Raw genomic sequence first — 24,230 nt, 5'->3', positions numbered from 1 at the left:
CAGCATAGAACTATGCTACCATTATTATAAATAAAAAATATAAACCATTATTCTATATTCTAGCTGTTTACAAGAGCTGGTCATTTTGAAGGCATGATTTGGGGTGATGTTTTTGACCTCTGAGTGGGGACCCAGAACATCCTGTAAAGGATGTTGGCTTGGCCAGCTGGGTGTTTGGGAAGTATGTCAGTGGATGGGGACAGGAATGTATAGAGAAGGGACATTGTGCTATTGGACCTAGGGTTGGAATATTTATCATGGAGGAGGAGACCCATTAGCTTTATGTATGGGGTGCCCTGCAGGTGAGAGATGCCCCTGGGAGAGGGTTATGGACTGGTTATTTATTTAAATTAAGGCCAATTATTTTTTGTAAAGTGCAGTGAGCGGTGGGTTCTGGGAAAATGTGCTTCCACTATAAACATGTTGGTTAGAAGTCATTAATATGACATTCACACATCCCTAATAAAGTACATAACACAGAGATCTGGCACCATTGAAATACCCAGAGGACATTAAGTATGAGTCTTAAAACCAAGAGTATTGGAAACAAGATATTTTTACTTCTCGTTTGGGAGTAATATAATTGCATTTCGTGGCTCCAACAGATGCTGGGGCCAGCTGCTAGGAGAGTCCTGGCTTCCCCTCCCCCCAGCCCCCAGCTTTGGTCCCTTACAGATAAAACCCTTATGCAGAACTCTCATAAAAAATAAACTTTAAAAATTATCCCTTGGTTGAAGATTCATTTTTCTAGTGTGCAAAAATATCTGAGATTGTGTAGACTACAGATATTTTTATTACTTGGACTCAGGAGTATAAAAACAAAACATATCTCTACATAATAGTTTTTTTGTTTTTGTCTATTTAATGTGTCCCAATAAGCTCTAAAGACCCCCTTGAGACTGACCCCACTTTTTCCCTGACATTGAACGCATGCCTTGAAGACAGATCGAAGGTGGACCGTCCCAGGGAGATCTGGGTGGGATTCCCTTCCTTTTTCTGAGGGCTGTTCCAGGCAAAACTGTTGAAGGGGAAGCCAGTTTCTCTGGACTGGATGATTCTGTGGAGTGTCCAAAGTGGGAGACTCCTTCTGGAGACAGAATAGAAGTGACAGCGAGCTTGCGCTGAGAGATGGGGGTGAATTCAGCCTGTCTGAGAATCCTGGATCCTCTCCCAAGCAGATGCAGCTTCCCCATGCATCAGAGGTAGGACTATGGCTCCTCACCCCTGAGGGGGACCAGTGGGGCATGAGCCCTGCTTCTGGGGAAGTTTTTGCTGTGGCTACTTCTGCATTCACATGAGGTTCCCCGTCAGCCCTGTGAATGCAGGCATACTGTTTTTTTGCGGGTTTCTCTGATGTCTGTATCTAGGGCTGCATGTCCAGTGTGGCAACTGCACATGGCCGTTAAGCACTTGCAGTATGATAGTTCCAAACTGAGATGGGCTGTGGTGGAAAGTACACACTGGAGTTTGAGAACTTAGTACAAAAAAGAATGCAAAATAGCTCACGACTGCTTTCTTTAAATTAGCAAAATCATAATAATGATTTTAATGAGTTAATAATAAGCCCATCCTTACCTGGTAATTACTGGGTTAAAATATAAAATATATTGACAGAATATATCATTAAAATTAATTTCTTGTGTTTGTTTTTACTTTTTTGAAGACATAGCTTCCAGAAATTTAAAAATCAAACCTGTGGCCCTCTTGCATTTGTGGCTCACATTCTGTTTCTACTGGACAGGGCTGCTCTGGTACTGATGGGCTGGCTGGGTGCTGCTTTTGGTTGTGGAGTGCTGAGCAGACATTTCTGTAGCACCTCTGCACACAGGGCACGGATCCTTGATAGCAACCACGCCCTTGTCTGTTTACCTACACAACCCCCAACCTGCAGCAGGAGTAGGCTCAGACGTGGGCTCTTTCTGTTTGCGTCCTTTACAAAGGAACTGGGAGTTCTTTCATTCTACATTGCTAGGTCTGCTGTTATGTCTAGGTACAGAATTGTTTGGGGCTCTACAGTGTTGAAACTCAGAGGCTCAGGCCCTCCCCAGATGCTGCAAAACTAGGAAGGGAGAACAGCAGGCACAGAAATGCTAGTAACAGAGGGTACTGTGTTCTGAGAGGCCAGGAATGGTGCAACCATTATTGAGGTTATGGGAAGTGGAGTTCACTGGAGTGAGGCAGCAGAGAAGATTCCCTGGGGGAGGAGGGTTATGAACAGGGCCAGGCAGGTGACATGGGCAGAATCAGCGCTTACGGGCTGAGGTGGGAAGGGGCAAAAAGAGCCAGTCTCAGGGCAGCCCTTGTGGATGACCTCAGTCCGCTTGTCACCAAAAGGGGCTTTGCAGTCCTCCATTAGCCCTCATCAGCCGGAGGGCAAACCAGCCCAGCCTTACTTGGCAATTAGGCAATGATGCTTTTGGATGATGGAGATTCACGACAATGCAGTGTTTAACAAGACAATGATGCCAAGCGTGGAGCCATGCTTCCCCTTGGTTCCTCTGCCTCTATCCTCCTGGATGGGGCTGGGTCAGTACTTTGTGGAGGGGCCCATCCACCTCCCTGGTCTGCAGGGGCTGAACCTGGTGCCAAGCAGATACAGAGGCCTGTGGGACTCACCACAGTTTATTCGCAGAGCCCCTGCCACACACAGATACCATACTTTGGCGGCAGTTTTTCTATTTGAACGTCCAAAGGACAAAGTGAACATTTAAAATCTGCAAGCTGGACAGTCTTTGCTTTGGAGCCTGCAGTGAATTCCTTCATCTTGACAGTCGGGTCATTCTTCTCAGCATTGCTGCAGTATTTAGGGTCCAAGAGGAAAGATACTAAGAGAGCTGGGGAGCTGGAGGAGGCCTGTGGGCATGGGTATAGCCCATTGGGTTCAGGTCCAACTTTGTGGGAAGGAGGGCTGGCATCCCAGTGCCACACCTAGCTGGATGTCTATACTCTTTACTTGTTCTTTTTTTTATTACCACCAGTGGCATTTAGTACATTCACAATTTTGGGTAATCTTCACCACAATTTCGTTCTGGACAATTTTATCCCCTTAAAAGGAAAATGCATATCCATCAGCAGTCACTCCCCATTGCCCCCTTCTCCTAGCCCCTGGAAACCACCAGTCTACCTTCCATCTCTATGGATTTGCCTGTTCTGGACATTTCATATCAATGGAATCCTACAATATGTGTTCTTATTTTCTGGCTTCTTTTACTTGGCATGTTTTCAAGGTTCATCCATGTATCAGAACTTTATTCCTTTTTATGGTTGAACAGCCTTCTGCAGTGTGGATATATAGCACATTTTGTGTATCCATTTATATTGTGATGAGCATTGGGGTGCTTCCATCTTTTGGTGACTGTGAATAATGCTGCTGTGAACATTTGTGTACATGATTTTGCTTGAGTTCCTGTTTTCACTTCTTTGGGGGCAAGCTCCCTTTTTGTTTGAGCATTCCATGAATTTCCTGGGCCAGACTTGACTTTGAGAGCCAACAAGATCATGCAGGCACTGTGAGTCAGGAGCCCTGGTTCCCAGCTTGGGGCAGCCACAAATGCTGACCTTGGGAAAGTCTCTTTCCTCCTCTGTGCCTTAGTTTCCTGCTCTATAAAAAATGAAGTCGACCAGATCTCTTTCCATTTGCCTTCCTTGGACCCCTGGGTTAGTGGAGCTTTGAGGAAAGAGGGAAAGGCCAGACAGTTGGGCTGAAGATCTTTTTTTTTTTTTTTTTTCCCTTCTTTAGCTTGACTGTCTCTCTTTTTGTTTGTTGCTTTTCTTTGCATTGTAAGATATTTTAAGTAAATGATTTCTGAATACAAGGGATTTTCCCTGTCAGTGAAGTGTAGATGGTCTCATGAATCATACAAGGACTTCTGGGTGAAAATGAACATGATCCTGCTGGGAGGAGAGAATCCTACTGATGGATGCTCGGCCTGGCTTCTTCCCTCGGTTCCCTGAGGGTGGCGGGGGAATGAAGTGCCTCCGGGTCAGTGGGGAGCAGGAAGCTCTTAAACTGTGTTGGAGAAAGCATGACTCTCCATGTGCTAGTTTCTTTTCCTCCTTCTGAGCACATCATAAATTCAGAACAGTAGTGGAAAGTGTAGACTCTAGAATCTTTCCACACTTGTTCTGGTTCAGGTTGCACAGAGATTAGCCATATGACCTTGGGCAAGCCACCTAACTGTTGTGTGTTTCAATTTTCCCACTCATAAAACAGGCATGGTTCCTGCTTCATGATTTGTTATGAAGATTAAGTGAGATTATCCCTTATAAAGTCCTAGAGTGGTAGGCCCTAGGCATCATTCTATTAACGTTAACCATTGTGATGATAGCGATGATGACACAAATGATGAAATCTCTCTTCCCTCACAGAACTATCCCCTTTCCTGGCCCAGCTGACTCTTCTTACTCTGAATTTTTACGGTCCTTACTTTGGTCTACACTATTTACCATCTAGTATTCTCTGGTTCTTTGGCATGTGCATATCCATTTTCCCAATATGCTCCTTAGCTTTGGGAGGGTGGGTCTGGCCCATGGTCTGCCCATCTGATGATGAGGTGGACCAAGACCTGCATCAGGGAAATGGGCTGCATGGACTGGGTAGCATGAGTTTGGGAGTAGATAGGTGACTCAGACATGCCAAGTCTAGCTGGAAGCCAGGCAGCCAACTTGAGCACCACAGAGGCAATTACATGGGTCTGGGCACTCAGTTTCCTTTGCTCAGAAAGGCTGCTCTTAAGTGGGATGAATGCCCCACCAAAGGGCATCGTGTGGGAGGTATTGTTACCTTGGAGGTAATAGTGCTCAGTGGTCAGTGCTCAAAGGTTAGATCATAAATCATTGTGACTTCTTGTGGCTTTGTTTGCTCATACAATAGCTCACTAGGCCTGAGATGACCTGCTGGGTGTGGCTACAGACTTGACTTGGACTAGTGACTCTGTAATGGTGCTTATGCTGCTCCATCGTGTTAACTTGTCTCTATTGCCTACTTGACCATGAGTCCTTTAAGAGCAGTGGTCTTGTTCACTGACTGGCACAAAATAGGTACTCAAAAAATATTTTTAGAGTAAATAGTGAAGGCAATAAGTGGTCCAGGGGGTTTATTTATTTGAAAGGCAGTAGTGGCAGGGGTACCTGCTGGGTTGGGGTAAGCACTGGCCGAGGGATGTTCATGAAGGTCTTCTTTGGGTGTTTGGATCTTCAGAATGCTGTGATTAATCTGGAGGTGGCTGGGATGTACTGTGCCCCCATCATTCTGGGCCAGGAGGGGTCACTTAGCTTGTGGCATAATCCAAGGTAAGGATATGGATCCAAGGGGTTCTAGTTGGCACAGCCTATTTTCTGGATGCCAAGACTTCTGAAATTCAGGTAGATGGGTTGATATACATAAGTGGCTCAATTTATCCACTCACTGACTCCAGCCACAGCCTGCTGTCAGTGTTTTGTGAAGCCAAATGGGCATCAATAGATACATGGAAGGATCAACTCCAACTAACTCTGAACAGCCACTGTGATGTTACCATTCATTGTGAGCATAGAGGGTAGAAAGGGATGGAAGGTGGGGATAGATGGAGTTAAGTCCAGCAGTGGTGGCAGCTTCTGAGCTGCACCAGTTTGGTCCCTGCTATGTCATCAGGGGCCTCCAGACAGGCAGCTCACATCACGTGGACCTCAAAATGAGAATAGTGGTAGCTGTGGTTGTGGGCATTGCTATGTGCCAGTCATTGTCCTAAGAATTGTTGCTCCCTGTAAGTGCCCCATGAGGTGGTGTTATCTCAGTTTCATAGAAAACCGAGGTTTCTACACAGTAAGCAATGTGCTTAAGATCAGACAGCTAACAAGTGGCAGAGCCAGCACCCAAAGCCAAGTCTGTTTGCTTCTGAAGCATGTGATCTTAACTGTGATACTACATTACCTTGCTACAGTGGCTTGGAGTTAATTAAAGCACTGGTAATGGTTTATTTAGGAACTGCTGCATTTTGCTGCTTTTAAGCTATACCTCACCTAAAAATAAACCTATACAAAGACACAACACACTCAGGACACATGCACACAGACACACAGACTCACTTCTACCTGCATATTTGTTTCTCTCACCCCAACTCTCTCCTTCCCTCCCATCTACCCACCCGTCCATCCATCTGCCTAACAAACGCCTGTCAGGATGCTGTTAGGTCCTGGGGATATATCAGTGATGACATATTCCTTGCCTTCGAGGAGCTCATGATCCAGTGGGGGGATGCTACCAAGTAAACAAGCAATTAGGTTGCAAAGTGATAAATCATACACAGTGGAGGATGGTGCGGTGCCATGGGAGCACACAGCATGGGCAGGCGACCCCCGCCCCACCACTGTGGATAGTTAGGGAGGGCCAGCTGAAGGAGGTGGTGTCTGTCTATGGCAAGACCTCGGGGAAGGTGTTTTCTAAGGAGAAGAAATAGAATATGGAACATAACAGCTTCAGAAATGAGAGAGAATAGTGTGCTGGTCGATCTGCTTCTTTAGCTGCACTTGGTGACAGGAATCTCTGCAATGAGGGAGCTCTATTTTGGCCACAAGTTTCTGCTTGCCAGGTTCTTTGTGAAAGATCTGGGCTTCCAGAATGAGGCAGCATGGGCTCTGGGTCACCAGTCACTGGCTGCCTGGTGGTAGTGGCTGATTATAGGAGATCCTGATCTCTACTTGAGTCTGTGGCCTTCAGACTGCATGGTGTGGATGGCATTTTCTACTTTCACCTGCTCTGCTAACCTGATTTTGGGAAGCGTCTCTTCTTTTTCTTCAAGGGCAGGTTTAGTGCCTCTGGTCAAAGGTGTCACCTCCCGTTATGTCCAGGCCCAGAGGAGGCTCACTGCAGAGGAAGGCTTTGAGCCTCTAGGCAGATGGGCTGCTGCATCACCATGAGCCCTCTGGAAACCCCCGCTGCAGAGAGAATTGAGACAGAGGCCCCCTCTCTGCATGTTTTGATGGTCAAGGGCAGCAGCTTTATGTTGTATCATCACCAAGATCAAGGGAAATGTGTATGAGTCCAACCTTAATTTAAGTCCCAATCCGTGCCAATTTCATGTTAGCAGATCCGTTTGGAGCTGGAGGTAATGGGCCATATCATGCCCCAGAGCTGGAGCAATGACTTATGTTGATGTCGCCCACTGGCTTTTTATGGAAATTATTAATAAATCAGTAATTCTATCTGCAGTGATGTTGTTGTGTTTATAAATATTTAATTTACCTTCAGGTGCCCACATTTCCTCCATCTTTGCCTTAAACTCTGCTGACATTGCTCTTGTTTCTGAAGCACCGCTCAATAGATTAAGTTATCAGTAGAGGGAAAGGTTAACTTCTCTCTCTCTCTCTCTCTCTCTCTCTCGCTCGCTCTGGAGTATGGCTTTATCTTTTCTTTTTAATCTTTGCATGATTTGGCTCGGGGGGGTGGGAGTCAAGCCGAGGGAATGTGACGTCTCTTGTGAAAATGATGAAAGATGAGTCCAGCTTCAGAAGAAGACAGACAAAACTTTTCCAATGACAACCTTGCACAGGTGCAGACCTGTTGTTGGCATCTGTTTGTCCCTCCTTCAAATTAATGACATTTAGTATCTGAAATTGTGTCTGGTGTTTTCTTCCCACAGAGAAATATCTTTGTCCTTGCCACTGACTCATCTTTTGAAATCCAGCGCTTTGATGATGATTGTATGGCAGGCTGAATGGAAAGAGCTTAACAAAATCAAAATAGAGGCACCATCCAAGTCCGGTGCTTTCTGGCAGAGATGGGGGTCCAGCCTCACCAGGGAGGCAGCAGCTGGGAAGCAACAAGAAGTTTCTTGCGTCTCAGGACCTGATGTGAGCTAATTGTTATTATTATTTTTTTATTCTTCTGTTTCAGGAAATTGCAGCTTATTTAATAACATTTGAGAAACACGAGGAATGGCTAACCACATCCCCTAAGACAAGGTAATGTCCCAGATCTTGCAGTTCTTCAACTATGTACGGTAAATGGATTGATTTTCATTGATTACCTGGTTTGGCTGATCAGTTCGTGGGCAAGTTGCACATACCGTGTTGCATGTGATAGCGTGTGACACTGAGGTCTCATTAATTGACCCAAGACAGTGGCAGTGAACACAATCAGACAGCTTCAAAACAGCATGGAGGCTGTCACACGAAGTTGAAGCTTTAAACTTGATGGCTTAATGCTGGGTCTCCCAGCCAGCTACTTTGAAAGCCTTGGCGGGTGGGTACATCAGGGGAACTTTATTTTGGAAAAGTACCCCCCTGCACTTTCTAGTGTTTTCTAGAAACTCACTCTTTAAATGAGAAACTACCTTCACTGTCCACCTTTGTCTCAACATGTTTTACAAACTCAAAGTTGGGTCATTCCTAGTTGTGGTGACAAGATCTCCCAAATCAGAAGCAGGGACTAAAATTGCAGTTTATTATGCAGCAAATGTGCTGAACCAACAGACTGCCACAGACAGGGTACTTCCCACACTACTTGGGGACAGGGAATGGGTGATGATGACTCGGCCGCGCAAATCATACTGCTGTGTGAAGAGCAGTGAAGCTGGGGCTTGGGGTTTGTTTAAAAGGCAGCTTCTTCTTTCTTCCCCTGCTCTCAGCTTTATTTTTGGTGTGTTATACTTTAGAGCTTCGGAGATACGTGGCCACCAATTGCTACCACGTATCCATTAGTGGTGACAGGTCAGGCATTCGTCAGTGTGATGGGTGTTGGCCAGAGTGCAGCTCACACGGTGGCTGGGCTGTGGGGGTGACTTCAGAGGCAGAAAGCTCAGTCTGTCTCTGGGGGAAGAAGCACCAAATTCTCCAGGTACACCTGAGACCAGGGAAAGGGGTGGGGGTGTGTCCTCTGCCCCCTTGCCCAGTTCCTTGACCTCTGTCCTTTCTGAGCCACGGAGGAAAGAGGGTCTTATCCTCTAGAATGCTTGCTCATTCTAGAAGGTACTTTAAATTATTACTTTATTAAACTTAAGTTTTTATTGGTTGGCATCATTTAGACAAGGACAAAAGTGTCCATTTTGGAGGATGTTGGAGGATATTGAGGAGAAAGGTTGATTCTGAGATTCACATCTCCATAGGTGGGGCTAGAGGTTGGCTCTGATTTTTTTTTTTTTTTTTTTGACCTTCCAGCCTGAATGCCTCTGCAGGATGTTCTCATTCCTCAGCCTTCTGGGGCCATGATTTCCTTTGCTAGAAAATCAAATGGTTTGCATTAGTTAGCTTTTGCTGCGATCATGCTATCTAAGAAACAATCTCCAAACTTAGTGACTGTGGAACAGCAGACTTCTTTTCCCCCTGCTCATGGGTCTGCGGGTTGGCTATGGCTTTGGTAGAGTTTAGGACTGCTCCATGTATCTTTTTGTTCTAGGACCTGGGCTGAAGAAGCACCCACAGTCTGGGACAGATGGTCATGGAGCATGGCAGAGGCTTATAAGCCTAAGGCAATCCATGTAGGCACGATGAGAATCCCTGCTGCATGTGGCATCCTGTCACCCTTGCTCCCAAGTCCATTAGCCAAAGCCATTCCTGTGGCCAAGCCCAATAAAAGCAGGTGCAGGAACGACATTCTTCCATGGTGCATGGGTAGGGGTGGAGTGGATGAGGAAATGGTGATGCAATCTACTGTTTGGTGAGCACAGCCGTATTCCTGACTATGGGAAAGCCTGGCATACTCATCTCTTTCTTCTGGGGGCATCTTCTTTCAGGGCAGACATCCCCAGACCTGAGCAGGCACCAGAATCAGCTGGAGGCCTTGCTAAAATACACATGCCGGGGCCCCACCCCCAGAGTTTCTGATTTAGTACTCCTGGTGTGGGGCCTGGGCACCTGTTATTTCTGACAGGTTCCCTGGGGATGGGATGCAGCCAGCCTGGGGCCCCACTCTGAGAACCACTGCCCTGGTTTCTGTGCCGGGGAAGGAAGTCTGTCCAATTTCTTTCTCTGCACTATTCCCTGACTCTACAAAGTGCCCTCATCTTGAGCAGCCTGTGGCTTCTGTGTGCGCCCTTCACTCCTCAGCGAAACACTCCTTGAATCTAAGTGGAAGGAAAGAGCTTCTCTTTAGCCAGAGAGTGAGATTCTCTGGAACACGTCCCGGGCCAGACATCTGATTTCAGATACGCAGACACGTGCTGTGCTTCAGAACAGCCTCTGACTGCAGATCAGTAGAACATTTCAAGCGGGGATTTTGCCTCGTGTTTCAGCCTTCAGAGTTTGGGTTTCAGTTGAGAAGTGAATGTCACTCACGGTCATGCCTGACTCACTTGACTTTTTGGAGTATAAATAGAGCCAGGAGACTTCCCATCCCGAGGCACAAGGGGCATGCGTGCAGCAGAGAGGGAATGTGGGAATCAGATATTGACAAATCTGGGTTTGAGGCCTGGCCCTGTCACTCAATCACTTTGTGACTTTTAGAAAGTCATTTTAGTTCCTCATTAAAAGCTCCCCTGTTTTTCCTCACGTATGGAATGGAGTTGATGCTCCTGTCCTCACTGGGCCATTATGAGGGTCGAGTGAGACAGTGTTTGTGAACTTGCTTTGCATGCCATGAGGCTCAGTGTCGATGCCAGCGGATATTCCTGATCCTCTTGTCTGCGAGGAGTGGTCCCCGGGCCTGCTGCAGGCTGCAACTTCAGGAGACATCTGCCAGAATTTCTTCAGGCTTTGGAAAGATGAATTCCTTTCCTGAAGGCAGAGGGTGAAGACAGAACGTTTCCTATTAGTATTATAATATCCACTTCGTGTTTACACTTGAAAGCTTCTCATCCCAGGAGGAGGAAAAGTTGCTGTGGTTGTTCAAGGACCTTCCTAAATTAGTTGTTGAGTTGAGTTTGGATTCCCCCCCCCCTTCCCATCTCTAGTATTGAAATTAATTGGTGCAGTTAACTGCTGAGTTCATACAAACCGGCCTCCTGGTACTAAGGAATTAATGACACCAATACTCTGCTGAATGAGAAGGCAATGCAACTTCTGTGTGCCACCGCCACTGCCACTGCTAATTTCATTTTAGAAAATTAATAAAAATGAATTGCACCACTGACATTTATAGAGTTTCCTAATAAAATGATACATTGTTTGTGTGGAGGAATCCCTATTAAATTAATTGTTGTAATCGGTTCACATATAGATGTTGGTATAGGAGCTGCTCAGGGACCCACTCCTTGTCTCGGTGGCTTGCTGATGGCTGGGGGTTATAAATATAGCCCTTGCTCAGATACTGCCCTAATTACAGAGAAGGTCCCGGGAGCCCCACTCACCTGTTTCATAATGAGGTGTGCTACAAGGAGGCTCCCAGGGTTGGGGGCCTCGGGGGCGGCGGCGGCACCATGGCAGGGTTGAGTGTTGAATGTTTAAACAGCCCATATTATATTATCAGCAACTGGGACCTTCTGGAAATGGCAGTTTGAAAAATCACCCTTCAGGACGTCTTTATTTGGCACTTGCTGTGTGCTCAGCAATATAATAATACCATTTGGAGGCCCCAGGGGAACTACACACACACACACACACCACACATCCCACCCCACCAGGTGAATTCGGAGTCTTGGAATTAAGAGCCTATTCCCTCAGTCTAGAATGTTCTTCAGGCTCCTCCTTCTGGCCTTGATTTGGTGTCACTTTCTCTGTGAGGTCTTCCCTGAGCACACTATTTAAAACCACACCCCTCCCATTCAGCCAGACCTCCTTTCCTTTTTTCTTGTTTTATGTTTCTCTGGAGCACTTATTGCCATATGACACACAATGTATTTCACCTATTTATTTGTCTAATTCACTTATTCATGATCTGACCTCCTCTCCCCCACAGTGACAATATCACGAGGCATTGGTGTGTTCCTGGGGTGTCCCCAGTACCTGGAATAGCACTGAACATGTGGTGGGCACTCAGTGCATGTTTGTGGCACGAACAAGAGTGAGGCAGAAGACGAGTGTGAGTGTGTGAAGGAAGAGAGCTGGGTTTGCTCCATTCTATTTTTGTCTGTGTGTCTCCCAAGGATCAGCTAATTGACCTAGTCCTGTGCTTTTAAATCCTTTCAACAGTTCTGCCAGGCGGCAAGATGCAGAGAGGGTACACAATCTGTCCAAGACTGCACAGCAAATGTTGGAGCTGGAGCTGGAGCCCAGGGTTATCTTATTGCAAAGCTTGTAATCTTACCTTTTAGGCTGTACCTCTGTGTGGGTGTGGGGTTCAAAGGTGGCCCAATAAATAGTTTTGATATTCCTTCCCACCTCCCACCTCCAAAATTTCCGAGCCACCCTGGAGAGTCAGGCACCAGGCAGAGCGTCCTTGTGTTGGTGAGCGTGGCTCAGGTGTGTCTGTCAGGTATGTTCCTGAGTTGGATGCAGCCTCCCAGGCATGGACAGTGCGGGAAACTGCACACTCCCCTGCAGTGCAGAATGTAGAGTGGAGCAGGGCATGGGGTGGGGGTGGGGGAAAGGCTGCAAAATTTAGCAATTGCAATAATTTATTGCTCCTCCCTTGGGAACCATGCAACCTTCCCTGGAAGCCGGGGACAAGCAAAGCTTAAGATGAAATTGGAAGCACTTCTGTCCCAGGAATCCTGTGTACACTAGTTAGAAGAGGCTGGAAGATGCTATTAATTATCTAATTAATTAATTAGATTTATATAGATAGCACCTAACACTGAAGCACTAAAGGTCTAGTAATAGAATTTTCCTATAATGAGCACTAAATGCTTCGTGGTCAATAAACAGTAAACCAGCCAAAGATAGGGAGGGAGTCTGGAAGGAAAGGAAAAGAAAAGTGAGACCTAAGTTTTGAAAAGACCCAAGTGACTCCCAGACACATCCCACTGTCCCTCTCTTATCTCTCTAGACCCCACCTGTGCATTGCTTGTTGTGCTCCCGGTGATGGCCAGGTGGGAGGGTGGACACTGAGTCCTCTGTCCTCTGCTCTTGCTTACCAGTCCCCTACCCAGGACTATTGTCCCTTGGATGGAGTTAGCCAGTGCTTCTGCCAGTGTTTCAGACTGGAGTTCGCAACCTGATTCCCCCAGGTAGGCCTGTACCACCAATGTCACGCTTGGATTAGGGAACCATTCCCGCTGTGCTTCCCTCTCTGGGATGGACTCCCCTCCCTGCATGAGCTGTCCTACAATGCTCCTTTGTGGCATCATTGTTCCCCTCCAATGCCTCAGAGATTTCCTATGTGATAAGTCCCACTCTAGCTTCAAGTTCAAGGTCATTCTTCTGCCTCAGCCCAAGGTCATTCTCCTGCCTTAACCCATATTCTTCAGTGTTTCCCTTTGACTCCTACCTCAGAACACCTACTACAGTTAGGGGGCTGCTTCCTGCTCTCCAAACACATCTTCCGTGTCCCCTCCTTTTGCCTTCAGATCTCGAATGCTCCATGCCCAACCCAATCTGCCTGTCCTTTGAATCTCACTTCTTTCTGGGAGCCCCTGCAAACTCATCAACCTGTAGTGAGCCCTCTTCCCTGTCAGCTTCTGCAGCCCACATTCTCTGTATCGTCAACTGTTTGACAGTCTCGCTGTCATCAGTATGTAAGTCTTGCCTTCCCAGTGAGATGGTGAGCCCCCTGCCCTTGGGTCATGCTGTCTTTTTTGTCTCTGAATGGCTAGTGTACAGGGAGCTTTGATGGGGCACAGGGTGGTGTGCAGACTCAGGGCAGAGCAGCAGGTGTGCACCAGCATGGGCTGGTAGAGTGGGACCAGTGTGTGGGCACAGGGCTCCACCTAGAGAGCCAACCCAATCAGGCCCCAGGCTGGTCCCCATGCAGTTGGTGCTGCTAGGGCCACAGCCCTCTGCAAGGGGTGCATGGGGGTCATGACCTGCTGGCTCCTTGAAGGGCCTCTGATCCTTGGGACAGCCCTGATTGCTGGGGAGGCTGCTTGAGAGACCAGAATAGAATTTCGAAGATCATGTGGAGCTCCTATTTGGGTGATTAAAGAATTCTCAGAAGGAAACAGGAATGAGGTTCTGACACATGCGGCAGCATGGCTGAAGCTAGACTAGAGGACACTCGCTCACTGGAGTGCGCCCATTACAAGAAGACAAATCCTGTGTGACTCCAGTCTGTGAAGTCCCTAGAAGAGTTGGACTCACAGAGAGACAGAGGAAAGAAAGGTGGGGGCTGGGAGACTGGGGGATGGGATGGGGAGTGAGTGTTTCATGCAGAGAATTTCAGTTTGGGAAGATGAGAAAGTTCTGGGAATGGATGGTGGTCATGGGTGCACCACATTGTGGATGGACTTAATGCCACTAAAATGCACACTTGAAAGTGGTAAAAATGGTAAATTTTATGTTACTTGTATTTGACAACGATTAAAATAAGATTCCCATAGTGGCTTCTTTCTGTGTCTAGTTGGGCAGAGTGGGTGGTCAGAGATTGGCCCTGCGCGTGCAAGTGTGTGTGGGTATGTGTACATGTGTGCATGCACGTGTAGGGAGGGGGTTCTGTTGGGGGATGGAGTTAGAGAGGGCAGCCCTTATATCTACATCATTTCAAGGACTCTGTTCTTTGCGGCTGCAAAGAAAAAATAAACTGGGTCAGCAGTCATTTCAGTGTGGCGACCTTTGCGTTACGCTGAATTGGGGACCTGCTATCAAATTAACATAACGATGTGTCATGTTACATCCATTTCAGTATTTGCCTAATATATTGAGCGAATCCTCGACGAAGTGCAAACTACCATCATTAACCAAAGAGCAAGTGCAGTGCGAGGAGGTTCGTAGGCTCGGTGTCTGCTGCCTGAGGACTCATGAGCAGCCCGATCCGCTGGGACCTTCCCGGAAGGCATCTGCCTCAGGGTCCTGAGTTTTGAGACCTTTCCCCATGAGGCAGGGAATTAGCTGTGACCTGGATCCTGATAAAGTGTCTGGTGTCTCGACAGTGGTGGGGAAATCCCTAGCCTCCATATCGAAGTGGGTCTGTCCCAGATTCCAGTTCATTATCAGGAATCACAGACTGCAGAGGAGACGAAGCAGGGGCAGCTGGCAGAGGCCACCTCTCCAGGATGCCCTGTGTGTGGGGACAGGGGCTGCCCAGGTCCCGGTGTCCCTGGATCTCCTGGGAGGTTTCCCCTGCTGTCCTCTCTGCAAGTGGGCAGCGGGTAATGGGTCCTCCTCTGGGCTTAGCAGCTTGTTGAAATGGCACCAGCAGCCAGGCCAGCTTTCATTACCTCCCTCCTCAGTTCCAGGAGCCAGGACAGCCAGTCTAGCAAGCCGCCTTCCTGGAGGGAGCTGAGACAGGGAGTGGACCTTTGTGTCTCCGGTCTCCCTGGACTAGACAGTTGCCAGCTCCTGGTTGCCGCTTCTGCTTCCTTTCAGTAGTTTTATTTTTATCAAAAATATCCATGCACATAGTTTAATAAGTCAAACAGTCCTAAAGGGCTTGTAAGAAGGAGCAGCAGATCTCTGCCCCATAGCTCAATCCTACATCCCAGGAGTGACCACTTGTAATTCTCTCAGTTCTGAGATTTACCTCCAGACTTTTCCATGTGTTATTCTGCTATTTCTTGCTGTGTCAAGTTTAGATGGTTGTCATTGGACTTCCTCGGAAGCTAACTGAGGATTTAGTTATCTCGCTCTGCCATGCTGTGTTTTCCTTACCTGGGGGAAGGGCTTTGGTTGTGGGATTCTGAGATTCAGCAGCCTGGTTCTCCGGGGTACTGCCAGTGGTCTGGGAACCAGGCAGGGAAGGGGTGTGGAATTTCACCATCAATTAATGAATTCCCCCCCAGTTTATATCTGTGTTTCCTGCCTCTCCTCTGCACAGTCAAGAGTCTTACAGGGATTCTTTCTCCAGAGAATAAGTTTGTCTCCAATAGTGGTGGTTGCTTGGCTGCTCGGGGTAGATGTAAGGCCCTGGGAGGGTCTGACTGTTCCCTGCACAGACTTGCAAACTCTCCCTGTCACCCACCTCATTTCAAACTTCTGCCTTCTCTGGCACCTAATTCTTGCAATTTGCCAGTCTTTTCAGGCTCTGCAGGAAAGTGGGCTTGTTGGTCCCGATGTTCCCTGTGGGGCACGTGGCTTTGGGCTGTTTCTACTCTGCTAGGATGTCTTGACATCTGTCCCACTCCCATTTCTGCTGCTGTTGCCCTATCCTTATGGGTCTGCACCTATTTTCCTTCGTCCACGGCTGGCCCTGCACATTGGCTGGCCCCTTTTCTGCTGTTCACGCTCACACTCACGCTCATGCTCCATCTTACTTGCTGTTTCACTCTCTTGCTATTTTTTCTCTTTATCTCTTTTTCAGGAAGAAAAGCCTCACAATGCACAACCCACTCAGGGCCCTGGAAATCCCATTGCCAAGATGTGCACACCCCTGTGTGCAAGGATGCAGCCCCACAGGCATACTGACCCCCCCCCCCCGCCCACCGCATTTGCCTCCTCACCTTCTTCAATGGACCACCCTTGGTTTAGAGCCTTTCCTGGTGTCAGCACAAGGGGTGTGGCTGGCCTCTCCCTGGGCAGAATTTTGGGGGCTTGGGGGGCTACTGAGGGGCCATCTGGTATGCCTTGCATGTCACCTGACCATGTGCCTTAATGCTTTCTATCGCTATGTGGCTACAAATGTGTCTTCCTGGGGTTGTAGGAGGCAAGGTGCTCTCATCAGGGCCCCTGTGGTGCAAAGTTGAGGTGCTGGGGCACCTGTGGGGACAGCTTTCTCAGGCGCTCCTGCTGGTGTCTGTGCAGGATGACCTGGCAGTGACGACTGTTTCTGAGAACGAGATATGTTGTTCTTATTGGCATTGTGCTTACACATACCGATGGCATTTACGGTCCTAATCAGTGCCCACGCCCTGAGATCTGGCTTTGTTTCTGCTCATGCCAGTTCATTCTTAGTGTCTTCATTCCCCTCCTGGATTTGGAAAATTAGGATTATCTAGTATTTCTGTAATGGGCCCAGGCTGGTGTCTGTGGTATTTCCTGCAGATCAATTCTGATCTAATAAATTGTTGCTGGCTGCAGGTAAAGGGAGCTGCCCGTGTGCCTGGCGGCAATGTTAGGTGGGAAGGTATGTTCTCGGGAGAGACCATTCTTTGCAATTCATGGTCTTCTGTGTAATGAGTAATTCCCAAATTAGCTTGATATTCTGGCCTAGAGGTTCTTCTACTGTTCTCAGTCTGGTTAGGAGCTATTACTGTCTTTGCTGTTCTGAGATTCCCCACAGTTCTTTATTATGGGGCTTTAAAAAAATTGAAAATAACCAAAAACAAAGGAAGAAAACCTTTCCTGGTTCTCCAGCATATCCCACTTTCCATGTGAGCTTTTACTTTGTGTGGTGTGTTTATATGCATGCACACAAACACACACACATGATACATGCATACACACCTGTAGACACACAGGTGCACCTGCATGCATGTATAATATGCTGACACACATGGACATACATGTCCATAGATAGGTATAGACACATACATGTGCTGACACACATGTTTACACATGCATACCTACAGATACACACATACACTTATGCACATATACACATGTATGTGACATACACAAGTACACAACACCCACCCACACAGGGGTACACATGCACACACACACACACACTGTCCTTCTGTCACTGTTCTCTTTTGTAAGAGCAATATTTCTGGGAAAAATTTCCTTCTTTTCATTCAAGAATTTAATAAGATGGGATGAAATAAAATTTCTCCTAAAAGAAAAAATAAATTCTTCCATAGTGGCTGCACTGACCTCACTGGGTAGAAAATTTACTGTTGGTTGAGGTACTTCATTTGAGGGGACTCTGGGAACAGAGGGGCCTCAGGCCCCAGGAGGGGGCGATGTAGAGGGTCGTGACTGAGCCAAGGGTGATGGCCTCACCGAGGTGGCTTCTGGGCTGGCTGCTCTGTGATTTCCATCACTGCTCCAACGAGGTCTCTAGGAATTTGGGAGCAGGCATTTGTGGGGATTCTTGAGGCACAGGCTTTTTTTGCTTATGGAGGAACCGGATTCACTTGCCTCTGCAGGTGTGCCCAGGCTGTGGTGTCAGGGAAGCAACCACTGCCAGGTTTAGGGGGAAAGCTATGGAGAAAGGCAGTGAAATCAGGGAAAGAAAGATTTAGGAGGAGAAAAGAGATGAGGCATGTGTGTTTCTGTCCAGGAGCACAGCCTGCACTGTGAAACGTGCCATTTCCATGCATCTTCCCACACATGCACACCTGTGGCTTCACTGCCTACAGTGTCATGGGCTCCCAGTCATGAATCCCATTTACCAACTTTGGGGGATGCCGTGCCCCACTCCCGATCTGGGGCTTGAAGGGGCTCTGTTGGGGGAAGACCATGTGTTACATGTAAGCCCTTTTACTCTTGAACCACACAGTACCACATTGTCACCTTATGTCATTGTTGCTCTGCTTCCATTCATTTGTTTATTCAGTGAGTACTTTTTGATTGCTCCCCACGTGCCAGGTGCCGTGCTGGGCTTTGGGGAGGTGGCAGTGAATCAGAGAACTTAAAATAATGGCAGTTTGGAGGAGTGCTACAAGGGACAAGTGCAGTGAGAGGCTGCCCCTTCCCAGCGGGGGTGGAGGGAGTGATGGGTGGGTTGCCTTCCTGGAAGGCTCAATATCAGGCAGAGACCTGACAGATGAGTAGGTGAGTGTGCGAGTGTGCATGTGAGTGCCCATGTGTGGGTGTGTGCATATGTATATGTGGGTGTCCCTGTGCATGTGTGCATGAGTATGTGTGCAGGGGGTGTTAGGGGAGTATGAGACTGGATAGAAAGTCATTGCGCTGGAGGTAGTAAGGATGGGGAGAACGGTGAGCTGAGTGGTGGTGTTGGAGGGGCAGGTGAGGCTGAGGTTGGAGAGGGCTGTGTAGACCAGGCAAGGATTTGGAGCTAGTGCTGGACCCATTGGGGACACTGAGGGGAGGGTTTTGAGCAGGTGGAAAGTGAACCAGAAGGACAAGAAGGGAAGTGTGGAGAAACCCAGAGCTCTCACTTGCCTCTGCAGGTATACCTGTTAGTGATGGAAAGACTGTCTATGTGAACGTGCAACATCCTGTTACTTGTTGTCCTCTCAGAAGACATGGTATGATCTAGCCTTGTGAGTTTAGAGAGTCAGAAGAACTCTTGGCTTCCCTGGGTGAACTGGGGGCTCAGTGGCTCAGAGCCTAGAGCTTTGATTCCCCTAGAATATCTATTGCTCCACCTCGGCTGCTGTCACCTCCACCTGTCCCTTGGTCCCCTCGTGTTCTGTGCTCCTCCTTGGCTTCCTCTCTCCTCTTCAAATAGGGGTCCTGCCTGAGGCTCCATGGGAGGCAGGGCTCCCCAGGGGCTCTGCTGGGCATGATAGCTTCACGGCATGGGCCCATCTACGTGTTAGAAAAATATTAATGACAGTGTGATAGTGATGGATGACAGGAGGAACACACAGGAGAAATATTCTCTTGAAATGATTGCCAAACTTGGAGTTCTTTTTTGGCTGTTGTACAGAATTCCAAGCTGAGAAGGAAATTTATCCCTTTACTTTATGAGTAAGTGGTTTGGTTCTGCTTCCTGTAGAAAACTTCCAACCTTAACTCCTATGTCCCATTAGCTTATGTCTGGAGTCATCCAGGGCTCCACTGTCTTTCTAGTGCCAGAGGGACCACAAGGATACATCAGAGTTTTGCAGTTTGTTAATTTTGTATTAAATAATTAATAGTAAAGTTAATTGATGAATTATTCAATTTTCAGGTAAAATGGGATGATAAATATTCATAACTTATTTTATTAAGGGAATTTCCATTTCATATGCCATTAAATCTAGATTAACAAAGGCTGATTTCAAATGAAGATTGAAAACAATTGTGCTTTGGAATTAATTTACTAAGTTAAGGTCATTGCTTAGTGAGTTTACCCCTTGCCAGAAAGTTAGGGCTTCATCACCTGGATAAGTGTCTGAATTCACAGAAGGAACATTGCCATTAGTTTAGGAACATTCCACAAGTCCGCTGAGGATTCCCCCTGCAGTGTTCCCAGTTTCCGCTGGGCTTGGAGAGGAGCACAGTGACATGGGGGTGTGCAGAGGGCAGGTCTGGAGTCCCTTATAGCCAGCATCTGGTTGTTGCTTTGAGCTATTTGTTGTTTGTTCAGGAACTACATCATAATATTAGCCCAAATCAAATGTGATGAGGGTGTACATTCTGATAAGAGATTGGTATATGTAGGGACACCCAGGTGGTTCAATGGTTGAGCATCTGCCTTTGGTTCAGGACACGATCCTGGGGTCCTGGGATGGAGTCCTGCATCGGCTTCCCCGCAGGGAGCCTGCTTCTCCCTCTGCCTGTGTCTCTGCCTCTCTCTCCGTGTCTCTCATAAATGAATAAATAAAATCTTAAAAAAAAAAAAAAAAAGAATGGTATATGCAGGGGCACCCGGGTGGTTCAGTGGTTGAGGTCTACCTTTGGCTCAGGTCGTGATCCCGGGATCCTGGGATCAAGTCCCACATTGGGCTCCCTCGTGGGGAGTCTGTTTCTCCCTCTGCCTATGTCTCTGCTCCCCTCTCTGTGTCTCTCATGAATGAATAAATAAAATCTTAAAAAAAAAAAAAAGAATGGTATATGCACACATCTCAAAGTCCATTTTAAAATACCTGGTTTTTCCCATGGAGTTCCAGGAGATATGTGCTGTGACTTCCTGTCCAGCAATGCTCTCAGCCAAGGATTAACTATGGCTTCAGTTTTTATTTGTGTTTTCTAGTTATCTGATTTCTTTGAGGTCTGGTTTATGTTAATTCGTGAAACTGCTGGAGCCCTGACCCACAGACCAGCACTGAAGCTTCATCAGTACCTCATAGGCTGTTGATAACTTGCAAAGCTGCTTTAAATTTGGGATCTCAAGCCTCAGAACAGCCCTGCAAAGTGGAGAGTGCCTGTTGGCAGGGAGAGAGGGGGACAGAGAAAGACAGAGATAAAGGGTAAGGGGTGGGTGTGGTGGGGAGAGAACAGGAGTCCTTCCCTCTCCTGCCTAGCCACTTCCCTCTGCTCAAGGCCTAGGCCACTGAGTCTTAGTGATTGTGTTACTCGCCCAAGGTCACTCAGCTTAATTAGGCACAGACGTGGAGACCATAGCCCAGGTCCTTCTGACTCATATTGGAGTACTTTGTTTCAACTTCAGCATCTTAGTGCTTTAAAATAATTTTTTAACCACCCCGAGTAGTGGGGCACTGGGGAGTATTTATAACCCAATGGAGCAGTTTTCTCTGCATCACCAAGTGTTCATTATAATTTTCTAGCAAAACTTGTTTGCTCTAGAGAAGTTGATCCTACAGTAAGCCTTCATTTCAGAGGAGAGCATTTGATGTTACATCTCATGAACCTGCTCTCCTGAAATTATCCCTAATTGGCTTGGAAAGTAGCTTCCAACAGGCAGATGGCTTAATATCTTGACTTTCTGGTTGTGACTCAGGGAGGCTCCAGGGTTCTTTCTGGTTTGGGATAGTGGTCTTGTTAACTTGGAGGGTTAGATCCTATCACTAACATGCAGATTGAAGTGCTGCCTCAGGGGAGATGGTGTGGAAACCAGCAGGGACAGCCTGTCTCATCAGGGATGTTGGATGGCAGGTGGGGCGAGGACAGGGGTTGTTGAAATGCAATTCTATAATCTCCAGCATTCGTCAACACGCCTTTATTGAGTGCCCGCTGTGTGCATAGGTTTGTACTAGGCAATGTGCGGTTACAAAGGCGGTAGGAAACATGGCCCCTAATCCAATTGGAGAGACAAGTCATGCATATCTGAGATAACTGGAGAGTAATTCCCAGACAGCACACACAGGAGAGCCTGGTGTACGTGTGTACACATGCACGCATGCGCTCGCACACACACGGAGCTGTAGGAAGAATGCAAAATGGGGCCAAGATCAATTGGATTCAATTGATTTCATTGGGAAAAACAGCACAGCAACATTTGTAAGGGTGAATTTCAATCAGAAAATCATGAACTTTGGCTGGGGGGAGGGGATGGTGCGCCCTGATGGGGGACAGGAGGGCGATACTTGGACTTTTCTCGTCCTAAAACCATGGATACAGCAGATTAATTGGTGGCTTTGGCATAAGTGATTAGAAGGCTCTAGAGGCCTTGGAATGCACTAGGATGGAATGAAAGCCCAGAAAGAATAGCTTAGTGGAGGGGAGGGCTGCCACTGGGATGTCTTCATTTGTGTTCAGTCTGTGGGGAGCCTGGCAGAGGCTGAGTAAGGAGACAAAGCTGCTCACGATGCTGAAGAGCTGCCCTGGAGGACACGACTACAGCCCCCTTTTATCGAGTGTCTAGGAAGGTGCAGGGAGGTTAGAAGGCCTTCCCCAGCTGGGATTCATACTCATCTGTCCAATTCTGAAGCCTCTGTAGGTCCTCTGCCCTTGCACACCTCATAGGACCATGAGTGGAACCATTTACAAGGTCACCCTCGTGGGCAGCTGGGATCATGCTGACTTCTTCCTATACTTGAGAGCAGTGCTTATCCACTGGGGACAGTTTTGGCATCTCCCCAAGACTTTTGACAATACCTGAGGACATAAACATATTACATATTGGTGGTCGCAATGGGAAGAGACATGCTACTGACATCTCCTGCTAGAGGCTGCTGACACTGCTAAACCTCCTACAGTGTCCTACAGTGCATGGGCAGCTTGTCACCTCAAAGAATTATCTAACCCTATATGTTGGTAGTGCTGAGGTGGAGAAACCCTGATGTCAGTGAAGGGAATTCCATGCCGAAGTGCATGGTGGTCATGAGCCAGACTGGATTTGAATCCTAGGTTTGCCACTTATTGGCCGTTAACTACCTCCCTGTGCCTTTGTTTCCTCATCTGAATAATGGGAATAACAACATGCCTGCTGTTGTGAGGAGTAAATGAATGAATGCTGAGCTCCTGGGACACAGCTTTGTTGTATTCACTATGATTATCTCGCCAGGAATCCGTTCGGAAGAGCAGTCCCATATGGCCCTGGGCTCTGTACACACACACACAGACCAATTGTTTTTTGCTTCTGTTTTTGTGGTTGCATGGAATGATGGCCTGAAGACTCATGTCATTCTCAACTACCAAAAACGATCTTTGGGATAAACAAGTTTCTGAGAGGAGAGAGTATTATTGGAATTCATGTCAAAACATTCAGCAGAGAAGGGCCTTTTAGGTGGGAGGTGATTGCCGGAAGAGTCAGAGTTATACAGGAGGTGAGACTCAAAGCCCAAACTCACTGATTATCCATGCAAAAGATATTTATTGATCACTAAGTTATCTATTGCTGTGTAACAAAGGTATTATGCTGAGTGAAGTAAGTCAGTCGGAGAAGGACAAACATTATATGTTCTCATTCATTTGGGGAATATAAATAATAGTGAAAGGGAATAGAAGGGAAGGGAGAAGAAATGTGTGGGAAATATCAGAAAGGGAGACAGAACGTAAAGACTGCTAACTCTGGGAAAGAACTAGGGGTGGTAGAAGGAGAGGAGGGTGGGGGGTGGGAGTGAATGGGTGACGGGCACTGGGGGTTATTCTGTATGTTGGTAAATTGAACACCAATAAAAAATAAGTTAAAAAAAATTACCTCAAAATTAGGTGGCTTAAAATAATAAATATTTACCATTTCTGTGTGTCAGGAATGTGGGACAGCTTAGCTAGATCCCTCTGCCTCTGAGTGTCTCACACGGTGGCAGCCAGGGTGTCACTTGGGGCCCCAGACTCATCTGAAGACTTGAGTGAGGCAGGATCCTCTTCCAAGCTCATGCATGTGGTTGTTGGAGGATTCAGGTTTTCATCAACTTTGGGCCAGTGGCTCAGTTTCTCACCAGCCATTAGCCAAGGTCACCCTGGTTTCTTGCTACATGGGCCTCTCCAAAATGGCCGCTTGCTTCATTGGTCAGAGCAGGTTAGCAAGATAGTATAGGAAGGTGAGCAAGACCAAAGCCAGAGTCTCTTTAGAATCAGATCTCATAAATGACATCCTATCACTTTTGTTGAACTCTGTTTCTTAGAAGTGAGCCACTAGGTCCATTTTACAGCCAGGGAGGGCATCACACAAGGGCATGAATTGCAGGAGGCAAGGATCACCAGGGACTAAATGAGATGCTCCCCACCATAATCATGTATCACATGGAGACTGGGAAGAAAGGCATAGTGTGACTGGGGAGCTAATCATGGCATTCACACTCACTTTCTGAGTGACCTTGGGCAAAGTGCTTTTGCCTCTCTGTTACTCAGTTTCCTTCTCCTTAAAATGGTTGAATTGGATTTGGACATAG

General features: G+C 47.3%; 1 protein-coding gene and 1 long non-coding RNA gene across 17 annotated transcripts in view; one reads left to right on the top strand and one right to left on the bottom strand.

The window, feature by feature from the left end:
* CAMTA1 (calmodulin binding transcription activator 1) overlaps nt 1–24,230 on the top strand; it is an 847,309-nt gene that overhangs the window by 276,307 nt on the left and 546,772 nt on the right. For all 16 annotated transcript variants that reach the window (XM_077891382.1, XM_077891378.1, XM_077891377.1 and 13 more), the window contains one exon: nt 7,874–7,941. In XM_077891382.1, coding sequence (XP_077747508.1) covers nt 7,874–7,941 — 68 coding nt within the window. The remainder of the gene's footprint in view (nt 1–7,873; nt 7,942–24,230) is intronic.
* LOC144310437 (uncharacterized) lies at nt 4,986–13,091 on the bottom strand. The gene is made up of 3 exons (XR_013376162.1): nt 12,846–13,091; nt 11,262–11,393; nt 4,986–10,689 (listed from the first exon to the last, which is right to left on the bottom strand). It is a non-coding gene; the product is annotated as an uncharacterized LOC144310437 (long non-coding RNA).

This window comes from Canis aureus, chromosome 3 (genome assembly GCF_053574225.1).
Source record: "Canis aureus isolate CA01 chromosome 3, VMU_Caureus_v.1.0, whole genome shotgun sequence".
Lineage (NCBI taxonomy): Eukaryota > Metazoa > Chordata > Mammalia > Carnivora > Canidae > Canis > Canis aureus.
This window is presented reverse-complemented; position numbering and strand designations above follow the sequence as displayed.